Source organism: Schistocerca nitens, chromosome 10, assembly GCF_023898315.1.
Source record: "Schistocerca nitens isolate TAMUIC-IGC-003100 chromosome 10, iqSchNite1.1, whole genome shotgun sequence".
In the NCBI taxonomy this organism is placed as follows: Eukaryota; Metazoa; Arthropoda; class Insecta; order Orthoptera; family Acrididae; genus Schistocerca; species Schistocerca nitens.
This window is the reverse complement of record NC_064623.1, coordinates 71481415-71501158: the sequence shown is the minus strand read 5'-3', so window position 1 is coordinate 71501158 and position 19744 is coordinate 71481415. Positions and strand designations below refer to the sequence as shown.

The window sequence follows — 19744 nt, the reverse complement described above, 5'->3', positions numbered from 1 at the left end:
TAACCCATTCATCCAGCATTTCCTACTCCAGTCCTGTCACAGGCTTTTCCTACTCCAACAGAGGTAGGGTCACCTTTGAAAGCAGCTGTGTCATACTCCAGTCGTGCTGCACTCCCTGCACAGCATTTTACGTGAGCATGAGCACCAACTAACTGTCTACCAGGACAAATGACCACTGCCAAACAGTGCCTATGATCAAAGTCGATCGCCCAGAGGCAGAACACGCTACTGGGTACAATGTGCTCAAACTTGATGACTGCTTCACAATCTGTGCTGTCTGCAGCTTTTCTGAATTAAACACATGGGAGATATCCTCTGCAGTGTTTCCCTTTTGCACATGTGTACATGGAAACTTGATTTTAACACCATGAGGGGAACACTGTGTGGTGGATCTGTCAGTTTGATGTGGTCTAATTTACCTTTTACAATTCTTCTTCAAATACAGTCACCTTTTTGTTTTGTTCTCTTGGTCCATCCACTCCATACCACAGCCATGTGTGAACTTATTCTTCTAAATGTCATCTCTGGGTGGAGTGATGCTGTAAGTATGGGTCTCAATATTTCCAGCTATGGAACGACGAACACGTCTTCAGCGATAATCTGCTGCATTGTGTCGATTATTTACATCAGTTGTGAAGGCAGATCCAATTGTCAATTACTCATAACTTCAAATACATAATTCAGTACATTTGACCACACCGAACTCAACTAAGATCTATGATTTACAGTCTTCATTTGTTTTGAGCGTTTAAATTGAGTATGTCTGTTTTCAGTAGGGTGTTCATGATACCTTCAAGGGGCATCACCAAGGCATAAATATCCACGTCCAGCAAATGCTACTGTGCTCACCATGTCGAACCTTGCCTCTGTTGTGTTACGCCACTGCCCAGGCAGTAAGTGCACACATCACAGTCTGGGGTATGCACAGTGGATTTTTTCCTAGTGCATAAAATATTTGTAAGAGACATGACCATCTTTCACCAGCGTGAGCATTTTCAGTGGAACATAGGTAATTCTCACCAATAACCCACACGTTACATGACACCTCGCAACATATCCTTTGCTCCTGTAATCCCCCCCCCCCCCTCCTCCTCCTCTCAATCTGCACTAACCCACTGTCTCCACAAGATCTACCCATCAGTTTCACTTTCCCCTGTCCTGTTACCACCCCCACCCCCTCCCTCCCCAATCCACACCTCCATATCATCTCTCTCGTGCGCTGCACCTTACCGGCTTCGATACCCATGTATCACTTGCCGAGCCTGTGCACCTGCCACCTCTGTCTTTCACATTCTCATCTCAAACATGTGGTGCCACCCTCTGAGCCATCAGAGACCTGTTGCCATCCCCTTCTCTTGCTTCCTGCTTCTTTCTCCCTCTACCCTCTCCACCCAACACAACCTCCACCCCCAGTCCACCTGCCGATCTGCAATCACGGCACTGTGTGTCCACCTGGTATGATAATGGCGCACAGGTGTGTTGTCCCCATACAAAGGGACGTCAAATTTTGTAAAAAATCAATGGGAATAATAATGATGTGTATATAATGTACGGTGTATTCTGTGTAATGTAACTTATGTGACATTTATAATATTAGAGATGATTTTGTACAGTAATAATAATAATAACTATATGATGTACCAGAGACTAAAATACGTACGCTACATTAATTGCAGAAAGAACAATTAGTTATCATCTAAGATCTTCACGCTATTCATTATTATTAAGAGCACCAGTAAAGATGTTGTCTCCCTCTGTTAGTAGCTGCCTCTGTGATCGGTCAAATGAATAATCAAGAAAGACTTCTGTAGAACAGAAGGTATGTAAAAGTTACAAATATTTTAATGCAGATATTAAACATACACTTTGAAATTATTTAATATGTATTGGTAGCATTCGATGTCAAATAGTCCAGCCCTTTTCAGAATTTAGCTCCATCTACAGCAACAGAAGGAACATTGCTGGCTAATTGCAGCCACCGTAATTATGTGGTACATCTGAAATTATTTCAGCTGCATGAAGGACGTACAACTTACAGTGAAGTAAATTAAACATTTTCTCTTCCAACTCTGCAGCAGACAAGAATATTATCTTCTCAAATTAGTTTTTTTCAGCCGATTGATTAAAAATAGCACAGATAGGCTTCGGCCTGAACTTATGTAGGAATACAGAATCTCGTTTGGATTATTTGAACATTTTCATCAGTTAAAAACATTTACATAACGAAATCAGATCTGTAACATCAGAATTTCTAGTATTTTCAGCTTATTTAACCACGTTAACACCCCTTCTTTATATTTCTTTCTAATGTAAGTATATTATTCACCATGTGAAAGAAAATCTCTCTCTATAAAAGAAAGATATTTTCATTTCAAGAATTAACCTAATACAGAAGAGATAATAAAAATATTTATTTTAACTCAGTTTAGAGATTATTTTTCAAACATTAAATTAAAAATTAAATTATATCCAGGAACAGGAGACAGTACAGCGTGTGTATTTTTGCTCTAGCTGTACAAAGGATATCTACCAAAAGCTAACAAAGTTTTCATTCTCCACCGTGTGTGCTACTTGACAACTCAACCAACACCTCTGCTGCTCGGTTAGTGGTCTCTTCTGCTTATTGTGCAAACATCTATGTTAATCACTGCCACTTGTAAACTTTGTGAAAGTTCTCCTAGTCAGTGTAGCTTACTGATTTGTTTTATGGTACTGATGTTCATACATACGACAAAGTTAATCATAAAAAGTGAATTTAGAGTTAATAAAAGCAAAGAGAATAAAAAGTAATTTATACAGTGTGGTGCGCACTTAATCAGTAACTGCTTGCTTCATCTAATAACCACAGGATGTCGATTAAAGAAGTAATTCCTCGAGACTTATGCACCAAGTAGTCACAGATGCAAACCCCTAGACCACAGTGGCCTCACCACTTCGACAGCGAGTCAAAAACTTTTCGGTAGTTGAGAAATACTGCATCCACCTATTTGCCTCAATTAGTCAGTTTGTGTGTCACATGGGAAAAGCACGATTAGGGTTTCACCCTAACCAGATTTTTGAATCCACACTGGCTGGCACGTAGGAGATCATTCTGTTCGTTCCAGATACCTCATTGTATTCGAGCTAAGAACTTATATCATGCTAATGTAATGTAGTAACCAAATACTGAAACATTCTTATAGAAATTTGGTTTGCATACGATTTGCTGGAAGAAAAGTAAAGTGATCTTTAAATAGTCTACTGTGAAGAATGACTGACAAAATTTATTGAGGGATACTTTTACTGAATAATTGTGACAGTCAGGGAAGTCCACTTCACAAATAGTACAGAGATGGAAGAGTCTCTTGAGAGTTATTTCAAACAAAAGGAATAATAATTTAAGAAACCTAAAATTCCAAAGAGATAACATGTTTGCCCAGTGCTTACTCTCAAAAGGCAAAATTTTAACAAGGAGAGGTCCGCAGCAGTGGGACTGGCTTTTTGAAACGATCTATATGGTGACGTAGCTTAAGGTCCAAGGGGTGACACCATGCAGCTATCCAAACTGGTGGGCCCTCATTTGCGAGTAACCAACGAAAAAAGTTTAGGAATTTTGCATGATGCTCTACAGCTTTAAAAATATCTACAGATTGGTTGTGTGTTAGGCATATGCAGAAGGCTGGCTGTTCAAAACTCATTCAGTACACTAAATTTTTTTATTATTAAATCTTTATCGAATTGACGATCACTATTTTTTATTCAGCTAATTGATTTACATGCATTTTTTCATTTGTATTCCTTTGTCACATCATTTTAATCAATGTATTAACTTAATTATATCTGAAAACAAAGATGATGTGACTTACCGAATGAAAGTGCTGGCAGGTCGACAGACACACAAACAAACACAAACATACACACAAAATTCAAGCTTTCGCAACAAACTGTTGCCTCATCAGGAAAGAGGGAACGAGAGGGAAAGACGAAAGGATGTGGGTTTTAAGGGAGAGGGTAAGGAGTCATTCCAATCCCGGGAGCGGAAAGACGTACCTTATGGGGAAAAAAGGGACAGGTATACATTCGCGCACACACACACACATATACAGACACAAGCAGACATCATCTTTGTTTTTAGATATATTTTTCCTACGTGGAATGTTTCCCTCTATTATAACCATATTATTAACTTAATTAGTTTTATTTATTCATCATAAAACTGTATCTAACAACAAGAAAGAGTAATGACCCAGAAACAGCCAAATATTATAAAAAAACTACTGTGCTACATTAAGAAAGGTTATTAAAAAGTCCAGAAGCATGTGCATCATATCTGAGATTAATACATCTTGATAACAAAATCAAAACAATTTGGAATATTATTACAAGGGAGACAGGACAACCAAACGTACAGGATGATGGTATCACCATCAAAGCGAATGGAAACTTGATAAACAACCATTTTGAATAATCATTTTTAAATGTTGTAGAGAAAATATGATCTAAATGTTCATTAGAAGAAGCAAGGCAGTTAATGAAAGAGGCCTTACCCACACCATTTGATACAATTGATATTCCACCCACCTCTCCTCCTGAAATTAGGAAGATAATAAACTCTCTCAAGAATAAAAGCTCACATGGAATTGATGGCATTTCCAGCAGGATAATAAAAAGCTTGTTCCCAAGAGATAAGTGGGATTCTTAGCCACATATGTAATAGCTCTCTGAAGCAGGGCATTTTCCCAGATAGACTGAAGTATGCCGTTGTTAAACCACTGCATAAAAAAGGGGATACGACTGATGTCAACAACTACCGCCCAATCTCTCTTCTGACTGCCTTATCCAAAATTCTTGAAAAAGTAATGTATTGTAGAGTAGCTTCACACCTTTGTAGAAATAAAGTTTTAACAAAATGTCAGTTTGGTTTACAGAAGGGTTTCTCAACGGAAAATGCTACATATACATTCACTAACGAAATATTAAATGCTCTGAGTAACCGGAAGTCACCCGTTGGAATTTTTTGTGATCTATCAAAGGCTTTTGATTGTGTAAATCATGGAATACTTCCGGATAAGCTCAAGTACTGTGGTATAAATGGTTCAGTGCTCAAATGGTTTAAATCATACCTAACTGGAAGAGTGCAGAAAGTTGAAATAAACAGTTCACATAATACGCAAAAAACTGGTGATTTCTCAAACTGGGGATCAATCAAGAATGGGGTGCCGCAAGGTTTGGTCTTGGGTCCTCTGTTGTTCTTAATATATATTAATGACTTGCCATTTTATATTCACGAAGATGCAAAGCTGGTACTTTTTGCCGATGATACAAGTATAGCTATCACACCCGACAGGCAAGAATTAATTGGTGAAATTGTAAACGATGTTTTTTCAGAAAATCATTAAGTGGTTCTCCGCAAATGGGCTCTCATTAAACTTTGACAAAACACAGTATATACAGTTCCACACAGTAAATCGAATGACCCCATTAATAAATATAGACGTCGATCAGAAATCGGTAGCTAAGGTAGAATATTCAAAATTTCTAGGTGTATGCATTGATGAGGGGTTGAACTGGGAAAAACACACTGAGGATCTGCTGAAACGTTTGAGTTCAGCTACTTAGGCTATTAGGGTCATTGCAAATTTTGGCGATATACATCTGAGTAAATTAGCTTACCATGCCTATTTTCATTCTCTGTTTTCGTATGGCATGATATTCTGGGGTAACTCATCATTGAGTAAAAGAGTGTTCGTTGCACAAAAGCATGTAATCAGAATAATTGCTGGAGCTCATTCAAGATCATTCTGCAGACACTTATTTAAAGAACTAGAAATCTTCACTGTAGCCTCACAAAATATATATTCACTTATGAAATTTGTTATTAACAATCCGAACGAATTCAGAAGTAATAGCAGTGTACATGGCTACAACACTAAATCTAACTTTGGCTCAGAAGGGGGTAAATTATGTTGCCACAAAAGTCTTTGGTCACTTACCTAACAGCATCAAACGTCTGACAGACAGCCATATAGCATTTAAAAAGAAATTAAAAGAATTTCTTAATGGCAACTCCTCCTACTCATTAGATGAATTTTTAGATATAGTAAGTGGGTAATTTCCCAAACCCCCCCCCCAAATAAATAAATAAATTAATTAATTAAAATATTGATTGTCATGTAATATTTTGTCTAATGTAATATCTTGTATATACACCTTTTATTAACCTGACACGTTCCACATCATTACGAAGTGTCATATTCATGATCTATGGAACAAGTACTAATTAATCTAAACTAATCTAATAAAGTTTAAACATTTTAAAATGCTGACCTACCGATCAAAAATGACAAAGATGAAACAATCTACTTATACTGACTGGGCAATGGCGTCATGAATGTATATTTCATTATAACATGCACATTTTTGAATGGGAATCATCAAACATACATTTAAAACATAAATTCTTATTGCACTATGGACAAAATAATGCAGATGACGATTTAAACTAAAGCAGAGATTGTAAGTAAAATGAAATTCAAGAAAATTGAGAAATATATAACCTCAAAATCACAAGAACACCAATGCCAGGTGGGAAAAGACTGATAGGAAGAAAAATCAGAGCAAATGATGTAGTTCATAGGATGACAAATATGTCATGACAAAAGAATAGAAATTAGGAAAAAAAACTGCACTTAAACCAATTAATTGAAAAAATAATGACTAAGTGATTTTGATAAGGATTTAAAAATAAAAATTTCAAAGCATCTGACCAGATTTGAAGCCACAACCTTTTGCATGTAAAGATAGCAGCTTAACCTTACACTATGAAACTAGCATATTTTTAAGGGTGTCGAGTATCGCACGAAATTCCAAAATCTTTTACGTTGATTACTTGCAAACGAGGGCCCACCAGGGAGAATGGCTGGCAGGATGTGATTCCTTGAACCTTAACCAGCATAATTCTACAGACTATTTCAAAACATCAGTCCCACCACTGGGGACCTCTCCTTGTATGTACTACTGGTAGACACTCATAAAAGTGCAACACACTCCCCATTTTCAGCTTCGTCTCCCCTAACCTTTGCCACAGCTGCCGCCCTCTCAACATCAGCTCCAAGTAACCTCTGCCATCCTCCCCTTTCAATAACCTATCCCTTTTTCTGCCCTCAGGAAGGAACAAACAATTTCAAAAACTTGGACAGTTATATATACTTTTGTGGATGTCTCTTGGCAGTATTTAGAGATTCACCTCCTGAATGTAAATAAATAAATATATAAGTAAATTTGATGTTGTATAAACTTATCCATGAAATGGTAGGTTCTCTTCTTAATGGGACTAAGGAAATTAAAAAAGAAGACCAAATCTAAGAGTCTTTTAATAACACCGGAATCAAGTACACTGCAATATTAAAGTATCACATATGAATAAAAACATTCATCCATTTAAATTAATGAGACAATTGTCAATAAAAATGGCAGGTAAGATCTTTTGGACGAGGTAGTGACTGCCTGCAGCCTGACGACGAGCTCCGCTTTACTTCGGCTACTCAAGCTCGTACGGAGCCGTGGGCACGAGTTTGCGAGTGTCATTGCACTCCCACACCCACGCTGGCCTCACTGCCGTACATCTGCTGTGGTCGAATTTCAACTGCAACGTGACAAAAATTATCAGTGATTGCAGCTTTCACACAAACTTACATACGGCAGCCGTGCACGAGAGATGCATCTACTGATCTACTTAGCAGAAGCATTAAGCGCTTATCGTTTTCTATGAGAGAAAATAAAGTCATCTGATACTGACAAAGAAAACACAAAATTCGGAAATAAGTATGTTTTTATTTTTCAACGAGTCACTGCCTGGTTACTTGTCTACCTCAATTCTTCTACTAGACAGGGAAAGAAATAAAACCAAGCTATACTAAAACATTTTACTAATTTTCTTTGCATTTATTTAAAATCATTACTGCAGTACATAAACTATAAACTATTTTAAAAATTTACTACAGAATTGATTTATGTGTTAATTACAAACAAACATTTTTGCAAGAATACATCAATTTATTCGCCTATGAAGTTTGAAAACAACAGTGAACAGTGATGTTTGTAAATATAACACTAGAAGGAGAAATGAATCACATTACCCAACATTCAGTCTTAATGTGGCGCATGAAGGATTGGAATATTCAGCCATAAAAAAATCTGTGAACATCTACACCACAATGTAAAAAATTAAAGAATTAAGAGATAATAAAATTAAAAAACATAACCTGATAGTATATATGCTTGACAACTCCTACTCCTACTCTTCATCCCCTCCTCCACCTCAGAAGAAGAAGAAGAAGTTCTGAATGTGTAATGATGTGTGCAGAGATGCCAACTTTTAAGAAAGCCAATAAGTAATGCACCAGATAATGCAAGGAGTGGGAGGGGGTTGTGGCAGGATATTTTTGATGCATCGCTAAATCAGAAATTATTGAAAAACCAACACACAATTGATCTGCACTATATCTCTGAAGTACAACTGAAGAATCATTTTTTGAATGGAATACTCTAGTTGCCCCCATAGCAGCTAGCAGCTCTTGTTTGCTGAAAGTACACTGGTGACATGCTGCATCTTTCGAAATTGTATGCATCCTCTGCACTAACAGACCACTTAACAGTTCTGTGTTCATATCAGCATGAAATTCTGTATTGTTTTTCCTCATCAAACTAAAAACTCGATCCATTGGCAAATCACAATGTGGTACTAGAAGAACAGCTATCATTAGCTTACTCAGTGAAGAGTACTTTCTTACTTCTGAAACATCAGTGAGTTCTGAAGTCTCATACTGAATTCTGTCAGCCTTCTCATCCTTTTCAGAAGAGAGTGTATAAAATTAGCACGGACTGAACTCTCGTCGACTTTAGTATGCTGAAGAAATGTATCTTTATTTGGCTACTTGTTGACAATGTACTCACATATTTTTGTACAGAACAGTATGACATCTGAATAAAAATTTTTCAATGTAGCTTCCTCTAAAGGAACTTCCTTTAATGTAAGCCCTCGTGTCTGCTCCAATGACCAACTCACTGTCATTTTTCTATTATTTGCCCGACCGAAATGTTGTATGAGGCAAATTACTATCAGACTATGGAACTGTGGATGCTTTCATAAAGTGGACAATAAAGTTCACTGAAAAGATTATTGAATTCTGAATGAAGTTTATGAATAAGTGCGGCCTCTTGTTGGAGGAACACATTTAAGGGAGTTGATAAGTGGAAGAACAGAGCTGAGAAACAAAAGATTAAGTTTATTAGACGGATTTTCAAAAATGGTTCAAATGGCTCTGAGCACTATGGGACTTAACATCTATGGTCATCAGTCCCCTATAACTTAGAACTACTTAAACCTAACTAACCTAAGGACATCACACAACACCCAGCCATCACGAGGCAGAGAAAATCCCTGACCCCGCCGGGAATCGAACCCGGGAACCCGGGCGTGGGAAGCGAGAACGCTACCGCACGACCACGAGATGCGGGCGACGGATTTTCAAACTGTGCCTTAACTTGTAGAAATTTTGAGGTGGCCTTATCAGGATACTACTCACAGAGGAACATTTTTAAAGAGTTCCACTGTTCTAAGACCCTTAATGCACGCTGTAGCACAGACAACCGCCTGGTAGAAACAGACGCCAATATTTTGTGTCTTTTTTCACCAAAGACTTGTCATCATAGCTTTAAAGCATTTTGCCTCCTTTAACTCTTTAGCAAGTAATAAAAAATGTCAATTGAAAACTGCTCAGTATTGATATTTACAAGACCATTCCAGCCCTTTTCAGCAGCTAAGTGTACAAGATGACAATCAGCCTCAAACGTGAATATTGGTATTTTCTTTACAAATAAAACAACTTACGCCTTTGGAAACACCAGTCAAATTACTTGCATTGTCACATGAGAAACCTACGTAGTTATGCCATGGAATCTCCCACTTCTTTAGTTCATTATCCAAAACACTGAATATTCCTTTGCCTGTGTTGTCGTCGGATTCTCGAATCGAGATAGTTACAGTTAATCTGCATGGTTTCGGCATCAAAAAGCGACACAGCTACTGGGTAGAGTTTTTCGTCATTTGTATCGTTACTGCCATCTGTTGCCAGGGCAAGGGGCTGGCACTTCATTGACTTTGTTACCTTTCCCTCAATTATAGAAGCCACACTTTTAACTAACATTCCCTTTTTGGTTCTTGAACAACCATACTCAGAGGCTATTTTCGAACCGGGGAACATTTTCTTGAACAAACTTCCTGGATGGTCACTGCATGCTAAACTCAAGTTGTGCTCAACAACTTTGTGTTTGTTATCAAACTTTCATCTTTCGAGGATTTAGTAAAAATTGTTAAATTCTTGTTTGCGTCCCTCAGCTTACCTGTATCTTAATGAATTTTGCTAGCCATGTGTTTGTGTCAATCTTCTCTTTCACCATGCACAGATAGAAAATCCTGGCTACACACACTGAAAAACACGTAGATTTGGGGGAGCGCAGTATACAGGGCCATGCTTTCGAGTATTCCTTCCTAAATTTTTGAACAATTCTGTGTTTGTCTCTTAAAGTGTGTCACTAGTCCCGATACCATCACCACACGTTTTACTCCACCAGAAATAACTTCATTATTTATTTCAAGATATTTTGAACACATTTCCTCGACACATCCTTAGTATGCACCAGAAGAGTGTTCAATGTTAACTTGTTTACGAATATGTCACTAAACGAAACTTGACTACAATTTGTCATCACAACAAAACATAGAAACTTGCGCAAAAGCTCGACTGGCATCTATGGGTAGCAAACGTGGGGATGTTCTACAACCATGCAAACCGACAGAGGTCTCTATGGTCTCGCTGCCATGATCCTTTGCATGTACATGGTGCTCATTTCTGTTATTCATGCTTCAGTCTTCAGTGATACTTCGTATCATTAGTTATACAAGAGAGACTTAACGACAATAAAGGATCTGCACTACATCATTCAGCTATATAATTTAGATGACAATGGTGTACTACACCCTACAGATTGTGTTTAGTGTTGACTCTTGGATGGCACAAATGAAGGCGACTTCAAATTTTGTGAAGTTATACAAGGCCCAAGGCAGTGTATTGCCAGAGTGTCCCCAATTAGACGAACAAGATTTTTGTTTTTGTTTGATTATTTCAAATGAAGCATGTTGCAGATTCTTATATATACCCAACTTAAATCGGTAGTAATATGGTATCCTCACATCCTCTCATTATGCATGCAACTGTAACAGGTCACACTTATTAGTAGCATATGTGCAACACACTAAATTCATACTAACACCTGCCTTCCTTCAAACAGATGCACAATGCTCTTTCTCAGTAATGAAATCAAACATATTTTCTGATGACAGTGAAACTGTATTTAAGGATAAAATTTCTCACATAATACATTACACCACTCACTAATTATTAATTTTCATGTTAGTATGCAGAGTCAAGAGGAATGATCGATACAAACTGGCGGCTTTGGCTAGTGATGTAATGTTAATGACTGATGTCATGACACCTTTTGATGCATATATTCATGGTTTTGTTTTTAGTTGGTGAAGCCAACAAATGTAAAAGTAAAAAACAAAAACTTGGCGACAGACTGAAAAGCCAGCGAAGATGATACTAAAAAAGGCTGGTTATGCTAACAGACTGATCTGTAGCTCAGTTAGTTTGAAGGAACAAATAGACAATAACGTCATGTTATAGTCGCCACATTGTCTACTGCGTTTGTCATGTTTTCCATGTCACTGGTCAAAATCAACAACTCATATTGCACATTCCTCGACATCTGTGATCCATTTAATGAGCATATACAGGGCTTCATAAAGACCGTGTGTCACAGGGTTTTAACTTACAGACATGAGAACAGTGAGTAGAGAATGTTATTGAGTATCCAAGTGAAAAAGACTACTTCAATATCACATTCATGGAAGCATATTGCTTGTGTCTCGTGACATATTTTATGTTGAGAATGAAATCACACCCAAGGAAAACATGCAAGGTGGGGCAATTGAGACTACCCACAATTACGTAGTCTTTTAACCCATGACATAATTAAGCTATAGTATATGACATACATTTACAAACAGAAGGAACAGAATACTGACATTTGTTTTGCATCAATAGTATTATTTGGGTTGCCTCTGGTGAGTTGTTTATATCTGAATACTTCAATTAGTCTAGTGAAATGAAGAGCATTTAATCTGTGACAATTACAGGGACACATATAATTAAGCTGCATGCGCATGACATCAATAGAGAATACAACCCCATCATTGAAACAAATTTCCCAGGAGGAAGAATATTCAACACTGCAGTATACCAACTGTTATCCATGATTTTAAAATATTCAAAGGCCCACAAATCATCATTGTGACATTTGGATCAGAATTTAATCTGAATTACTTTCAGCCATAAATTAAGTTACAAATCATCATGTACAATCTCAAAACAAATAAAAGCTAAGTTCTCAAAACATGCTCCTATTACAAATTGCAAAACACATGAATATTTAATCTACATTACTTTCTTGTGAGGCTGGCAAGGGGAAAGGGGCGGGGTGTTGGTGATCACTATCGCACTCTACGCTGTAGCGTCCACCGCCTCTGCATTTCTTGTAATTCATATAACAAATATGTATGTAGTATGCATCAAAATACTCATCTACGTCCATTATCTGATACAGGTTCTCAGAATTTATCTTGCAATTTTATTTTTTATGCGAAAGGTTCATCAAATACACCAAAATCCATTAAATATATTTGGAATGTAAACATTAGGAATTGCCACAGGTGAATCTGTTGCCACAACTTTTAACTAACAACCAAAGAATCACCTTCCAACCTAACCCAGAACTCGGGCTACACCATAGATCAGTCTGTCACCACAGGCAAGATTTCAGGGTGTGGTCGGGTCCAATACCCCTTGCTAGCTCCTTTTTATTCATTACAGTTTCATTTAAACAGAGAAGTTGGACTCAACACCTTCCTTTCAGCAACGGCACTCATTTACAGTTTCAAGCTTTCTGAGTAAGCACTGTATCACGATGACTTCATCACAGAGGCACCTATTGCTTCGTGTAATCAAAATTCTAAAAGGGGCAGAAAAGAACAAGCATACCAACTATCTACCAAAATGTGAAAAGAAAAAATGTTGAGAATTCAAGTGGTAAAAAATGATTTTCTCTTGTGCATCCTCTTGAGCATTTTATTTGCTTCAACTTACAGATCACAAAAAAATTGTAATTTTTGCCATGTCATTCGTAAGTTTTAATTATTGGTGTGTGTGTGTGTGTGTGTGTGTGTGTGTGAGAGAGAGAGAGAGAGAGAGAGAGAGAGAGAGAGGGGGGGGCTAGTAAAGGATATACCACTACACACACTCACACACACACACACACACACACACACACACACGCACACAAACGCCACTGTCCACAGTAGAAACGTTGTCACATCTAACCAGTTCTGCAGTACTTAATGAATGGATGAATGGCCCCATCAGTTGCAATGGAGAACACAAGTCTCAGCGGAAACTTTAGATTCATAGAGTGAAAAGGGGAATCAGGATCATCATCAATAGGCCCAATGACCTCAAAAACTGTGTATTCGTCTCCTCACATAATTATATAAGTGAAGTATTTGATAATCAGATTTGCAAAGTATTTTCATTGGAGAGTGTAAAAGGGACCAGTTCAATATAAACCAGCAACTCCACTAACTTAAATAGCTGATTTCACATTAATCTATATTTATCTTAAATGATACCAATGAAACATACAACAAGTTTAAGGCCACATTTAAGCTTTTTTAAAAATACCTTTTCTCAAGAAAACAACATTTAACTCTGCCAAAAAACAGGACCACAAAAGGGCTAAAGATATTATGCCAAAATGATGCGAGACTGTTCCAATACTCGAAGCAAAATATTAGTCCTGATTTTATTACCTACTTCAAAAAATACAAACAAATACTGACACAGGAGGGGGCAGGGGCCACAAAAACTAATGTGTAATTCTGAGCAAAAAACTAAAGCAACCTGGCAAATTATCAGATGAAAAATGTGTGCAAGGTCAGTTACTCAAAGTAATATAGGGCTGATTGCGAACAACAATAAGCTGACCTAACCCAGACAAACAGCTAGTGCATTCATTCAGTCATTATTTCTCGAACATAGTGCAGCAGTTGATAAACTCGCATCGTAACGAACAGCCAGACAGTAAGATAGTACAGTCAAATCGAAAAATTCATGCAAATACATTATTCACATATCCAACATCACCTGAGGAGTTGTCAAAATTATTGAAGGATTGCCTAATAAATATTCAATGAGTGCTCATGAGATACCAGATGATATTCATCAAAGCTAGTGCAATGGAACAACTTTTAGACATAATAAATTCATCATTCAAGAGTGATGTGTTTCCAAATAACCTAAAACTGCAAAAGTAACACCTCTGCTTAAGAAGGGTGCAAAACACGAAACTGTTAATTATAGGCCAATGTCAGTTTTGTCAGGCTTCACCAAAATTATGAAAACAATGTTCTTTAGAAGATTAACAGCCTTCTTAGATGACTTACAACATGGGTTAAGGGCTGGAAACTCAACCCCATCTGCAATTTGTGCCTTTTTAAATGAAATACTAAAAGCAACACGTGTGTAGAATATTTCATGATCTTAGTAAAGCCTTTGATGTTACTGATCATGACATTCTTTTGCATAAGTAATTATAGGGCAATCTGAAATGTGAATCCAATCAAATCTCAATAACCATCAACAGATTAAAAGACATAAAATATAAAGACAGTGAATCTCACAATATTTCTACCTTTTGCAGCAATAAGGGGGAGGAGGGGGGGAGGGGAGGGATAATCACTTATGGAATCCCATAAGGGTCAGTTCTGTGCTGTGTCCTATTTCCACTGTATGTAAATGACTTAGCTACTAAAATGATGGAACCACAGTACTTTTTGCAAATTACACTAATATTCTTAATTAAATCACACACTGAGGCAAATCTGCAGGAAAGTGCAACATCGGTTATGCGTAGCTTAGCACTGTGGTTCAGGACTAATAGTCTCATTATAAATTCTGAAAAAACTGTGGCAGTTAAGTTTTGCACCATGCAAAACCTCCATCCTGCAAACCTTGTACCCCATTGAAGGAAAAAATGTCACAAACGTGAGTTGTACAAAATTTTTAAGCATGGATATTCAGGAAGATTTGAAGTAGGTGATGCACATTAGCAAATATTAATAAAAAATTGAATACTTGTATGTACGTTGTTAGGATTCTCGCTCACCATACCAACTGCTCATCAGTCATGACCACATATGATGGTAGTATACAGTCACTACTGACGTATGGAATAATTTTTTGGGAGAGTTCCACAATTAAAGTACAGAAAAAAGTTATCGCGGTGATGACGAAAGCTTAATGCAGGGATTCCTGCAGACCCCTCTTTTGGTCTTAAAATACTTCCTCTGCCTTGTTTGAATATATGTATATTAAGTACTAAACTTTACAAATGGCAGCATTTAAAAGAAAGAAAACATCTTCAAACATAACTATGATATACTTGCATATGAAACTAGGCAGAAGCTGAAACCACACACAAATGCAGTAAGAACAAACTTGTCAAAATAGGAATATATCATGCAGTCTCACTTAGTACCCACTGCTATCATACGTAGAAGCAACATAGTATGTCAGTTTATATTATTATGCACTTTGTACTGACCATGTCATCACAAAGACTACTGCAACTGTAAATTACATACTCACTGTTTCTTCAGTGTACTTACTTTTTCACAGTCTTTTATTCTGTCAGTTACAAGATAGTTGGCACTTTCAATACTTGAGGTGACATCTCTGAAACAAAGAGAAGACAGTAGAGTTACATCCTGACTAGTGCACGAGAGGCAATACCTTTCTCAAAACATGAACCAAAGCATTATGTAATCTTGTATGAAGCCAGTCAAGAAATTATGTTTTCTATACAATAATGTCTTAACTGTTGTTGTTGTTGTGGTCTTCAGTCCTGAGACTGGTTTGATGCAGCTCTCCATGCTACTCTATCCTGTGCAAGCTTCTTCATCTCCCAGTACCTACTGCAACCTACATCCTTCTGAATCTGCTTAGTGTATTGATCTCTTGGTCTCCCACCACGATTTTTACCCTCCAATACTAAATTGTTGATCCCTTGATGCCTCAGAACATGTCCTACCAACCGATCCCTTCTTCCAGTCGAGTTGTGCTACAAATTTCTCTTCTCCCCAATTCTATTCAATACATCCTCATTAGTTATCTGATCTACCCATCTAATCTTCAGTATTCATCTGTAGCACCACATTTCAAAAGCTTCTATTCTCTTCTTGTCTAAACTATTTATCGCCCATGTTTCACTTTCATACATGGCTACACTCCATACAAATACTTCCAGAAACTACTTATTTCTCTTTTTCAGAAACGCTTTCCTTGCCATCAACAGTTTACATTTTATATCCTCTCTACTTCGACCATCATCAGTTATTTTGCTCCCAAAATAGCAAAACTCATTTACTACTTTAAGTGTCTGATTTCCTAATCTAATTCCCTCAGCATCACCCGACTTAATTCGACTACATTCCATTATCCTCGTTTTGCTTTTATTGATGTTCATCTTATATCCTCCTTTCAAGACACTGTCCATTCCATTCAACTGCTCTCCCAGGTCCTTTGCTGTCTCTGACAGAATTACAATGTCATCGGCGAACCTCAAAGTCTTTATTTGTTCACTTGGATTTTAATTACTACTCCAAATTTTTCTTTTGTTTCCTTTACTGCTTACTTAATACACAGATGGAATAACATTGGCGAGAGGCTACAACCCTGTCTCACTCCCTCATCAACCATCGCTTCTCTCTCATGCCCCTTGACTCTTATAACTGCCATCTGGTTTCTATACAAATTGTAAATAGCCTTTCACTCCATGTATTTTACCCCTGCCACCTTCATAATTTGAAAGAGAGTATTCCAGTCAACACCATCAATAGTTCGCCTGTCTCATATGTCTTCCTCACCAGATGGTAGAGTTTTGTCAGGACTGGCTCTCCCAAGGCGTCAGTAGTTCTAATGGAATGTTGTCTACTCCCGGGGCCTTGATTCGACTCGGTCTTTCCGTGCTCTGTCAAACTCTTCACGCAGTATCATGTCTCCCATTTCATCTTCATCTACATCCTCTTCTATTTGCATAATACTGCCCTCAAGTACATCACCCTTGTATAGACGCTCTATGTACTCCTTCCACCTTTCTGCTTTCCCTTCTTTGCTTAGAACTGGGTTTCCATCTGAGCTCTTGACATTCATCTAAGAGGTTTTCTTTTGTCCAAAGGTCTCTTTAATTTTCCTGTAGGCAGTATTTATCTTACCCCTAGTGGGATAAGCCTCTACATCCCTACATTTGTCCTCTAGCCATCCTTGCTTAGCCATTTTGCACTTCCTGTCGATCTCATTTTTGAGATGTTTGTATTCCTTTTTGCCTGCTTCATTCACTGCATTTTTATATTTTCTCCTTTCATCAATTAAATTCAATATATCTTCTGTTACCCAAGGATTTCTACTAGCCCTCATCTTTTTACCTACTTGATCCTCTGCTGCCTTCATTATTTCATCTCTCAAAGCTACCCATTCTTCTTCTACTGTATTTCTTTCCCCCATTCTTGTCAATCGTTCCCTAATGCTCTCCCTGAAACTCTCAACAACCACTGGTTCTGTCAGTTTATCCAGGTCCCATCTCCTTAAATTCCCACCTCTTTGCAGTTTCTTCAGTTTTAATCTACAGTTCATAGCCAGTAGTGTGTTGTCAAGAGTCCACATATGTCCATGGAAATGTCTTACTATTTAAAACCTGGATCCTAAATCTCTGTCTTACCATTATATAATCTATCTGAAACATTCCAGTGTCTCCAGGCCTCATCCATGTATACACCATTCTTTCATGATTCTTGAACTAAGTGTTAGCTATGATTAAGTAATGCTCTGTGCAAAATTCTACCAGGCAGCTTCCTCTTTCATTTCTTCCCCCCAATCCATATTCACCTACTACGTTTCCTTCTCTCCCTTTTCCTACTATCGAATTCCAGTCACCCATGACTGTTAAATTTTTGTCTCCCTTCACTATCTGAATGATACATTTTATCAATCTTTTCGTCATCTGCGGAGCTAGTTGGCATATAAATTGGTACTACTGTGGTAGGCCTGGGCTTCGTGTCTATCTCGGCGACAATAATGCGTTCACTATGGTGTTTGTAGCAGCTTACCCGCACTCCTATTTTTTATTCATTATTAAACCTACTCCTGCATTACCCTTATTTGATTTTGTATTTATAACCCTGTATTCACTTGACCAAAAGTCTTGTTCCTCCTGCCACCGAACTTCACTAATTCCCACTATATTTAACTTTAACCTATCCATTTCCCTTTTTAAATTTTCTAAAGTACCTGCCCGATTAAGGGATCTGACATTCCACGCTCTGATCCACAAAACGCCAGTTTTCTTTCTCCTGATAACAACGTCCTCCTGAGTAGTCCCCGCCCAGAGATCCAAACGGGGACCTCCAGAATATTTTACCCAAGAGGACGCCATCATCACGTAACCACACAGTAGAGCTGCATGCCCCCGGGAAAAATTACGCTGTAGTTTCCCCTTGCTTTCAGCCGTTCGCAGTACCAGCAGAGCAAGGCCATTTTGGTTAGTGTCACAAGGCCACATCAGTCAATCATCCAGACTGTTGCCCTTGCAACTACTGAAAAGGCTGCTGCCCCCTCTTCAGGAACCACATGTTTGTCTGGCCTCTCAACAGATACCCCTCCATTGTGGTTGCTACTACGGTACGGCTATCTGTATCGCTGAGGCATGCAAGCCTCCCCACCAACGGCAAGGTCCATGGTTTCATGGGGGGTGGGGGGTGTCTAACTAGCAAGCATAAATGGTAATGTGCTACAAAACAGAAACCTGTTTTACTGTTAGAAGTCAGTGTAAAGAATATTCAATAACAGTCTGCCACACCATCACATGATGCATATGAAAACAAAGTAAATAGATCTGCCATGAATTACTCTTCTGTGCCAACCTTTTAAGCTCAGATTAGCAATTGCAACCTATGTCCTCCATTATTTATTGGACATATTCCAATATCTGTCTTTCTCTACAGTTTTTACCACTACAGCTACCCTTGATACCATGAAAGTTATTCTGTGATGTCTTAATAGATGTTCCACCATCCTGACCCTTCTTCTTGTCAGTATTTTCCGTACATTTCTCTCCTTACCTATTCTCCTTATCTTATTCCTTATCTTATCAGCCCACCTAAATTTCAACATTCTGTTGCAGCACCAAATCTCAGATGCTTTGATTCTCTTCTGTTCCAGTTTTCCCACAGTCCATGTTTCACTATCATACAATGATGTGCACCAAACGTACATTCTCAAAATATCTCCCTCAAATTAAGGCCTATGTTTGATACTAGTGTACTTCTCTTGGACAAGCACGCCCTTTCTGGCAGTGCTAGTCTGTTTCTTATGTTTTCCTCACTCTGTATATTCCTCTTAATTAATCAGAATCACTTGAAACAATCACCTTAAGCATCAGTAGAATAACAAACGAGTTCACAACAGCAACTTCAGCCCTGATGCCACAAAAACCACAGACAGTATTCTTGATAATGTCACATCCCCAAGAATTG

At 37.9% G+C, this 19744-nt stretch overlaps 1 protein-coding gene across 1 annotated transcript in view; it reads right to left on the bottom strand.

The window, feature by feature from the left end:
* Positions 1-7334: 7334 nt before the first annotated feature.
* Positions 7335-19744, bottom strand: part of LOC126210480 (DNA repair protein XRCC1-like) — a 60921-nt gene continuing 48511 nt past the window's right edge. Inside the window, exons 13-14 of the mRNA XM_049939713.1 lie at positions 15824-15890; positions 7335-7624 (exon numbers count right to left, since the gene is read on the bottom strand). Of these exons, the coding sequence (XP_049795670.1) occupies positions 7520-7624; positions 15824-15890 (172 nt within the window). The 3' untranslated portion in view covers positions 7335-7519. The remainder of the gene's footprint in view (positions 7625-15823; positions 15891-19744) is intronic.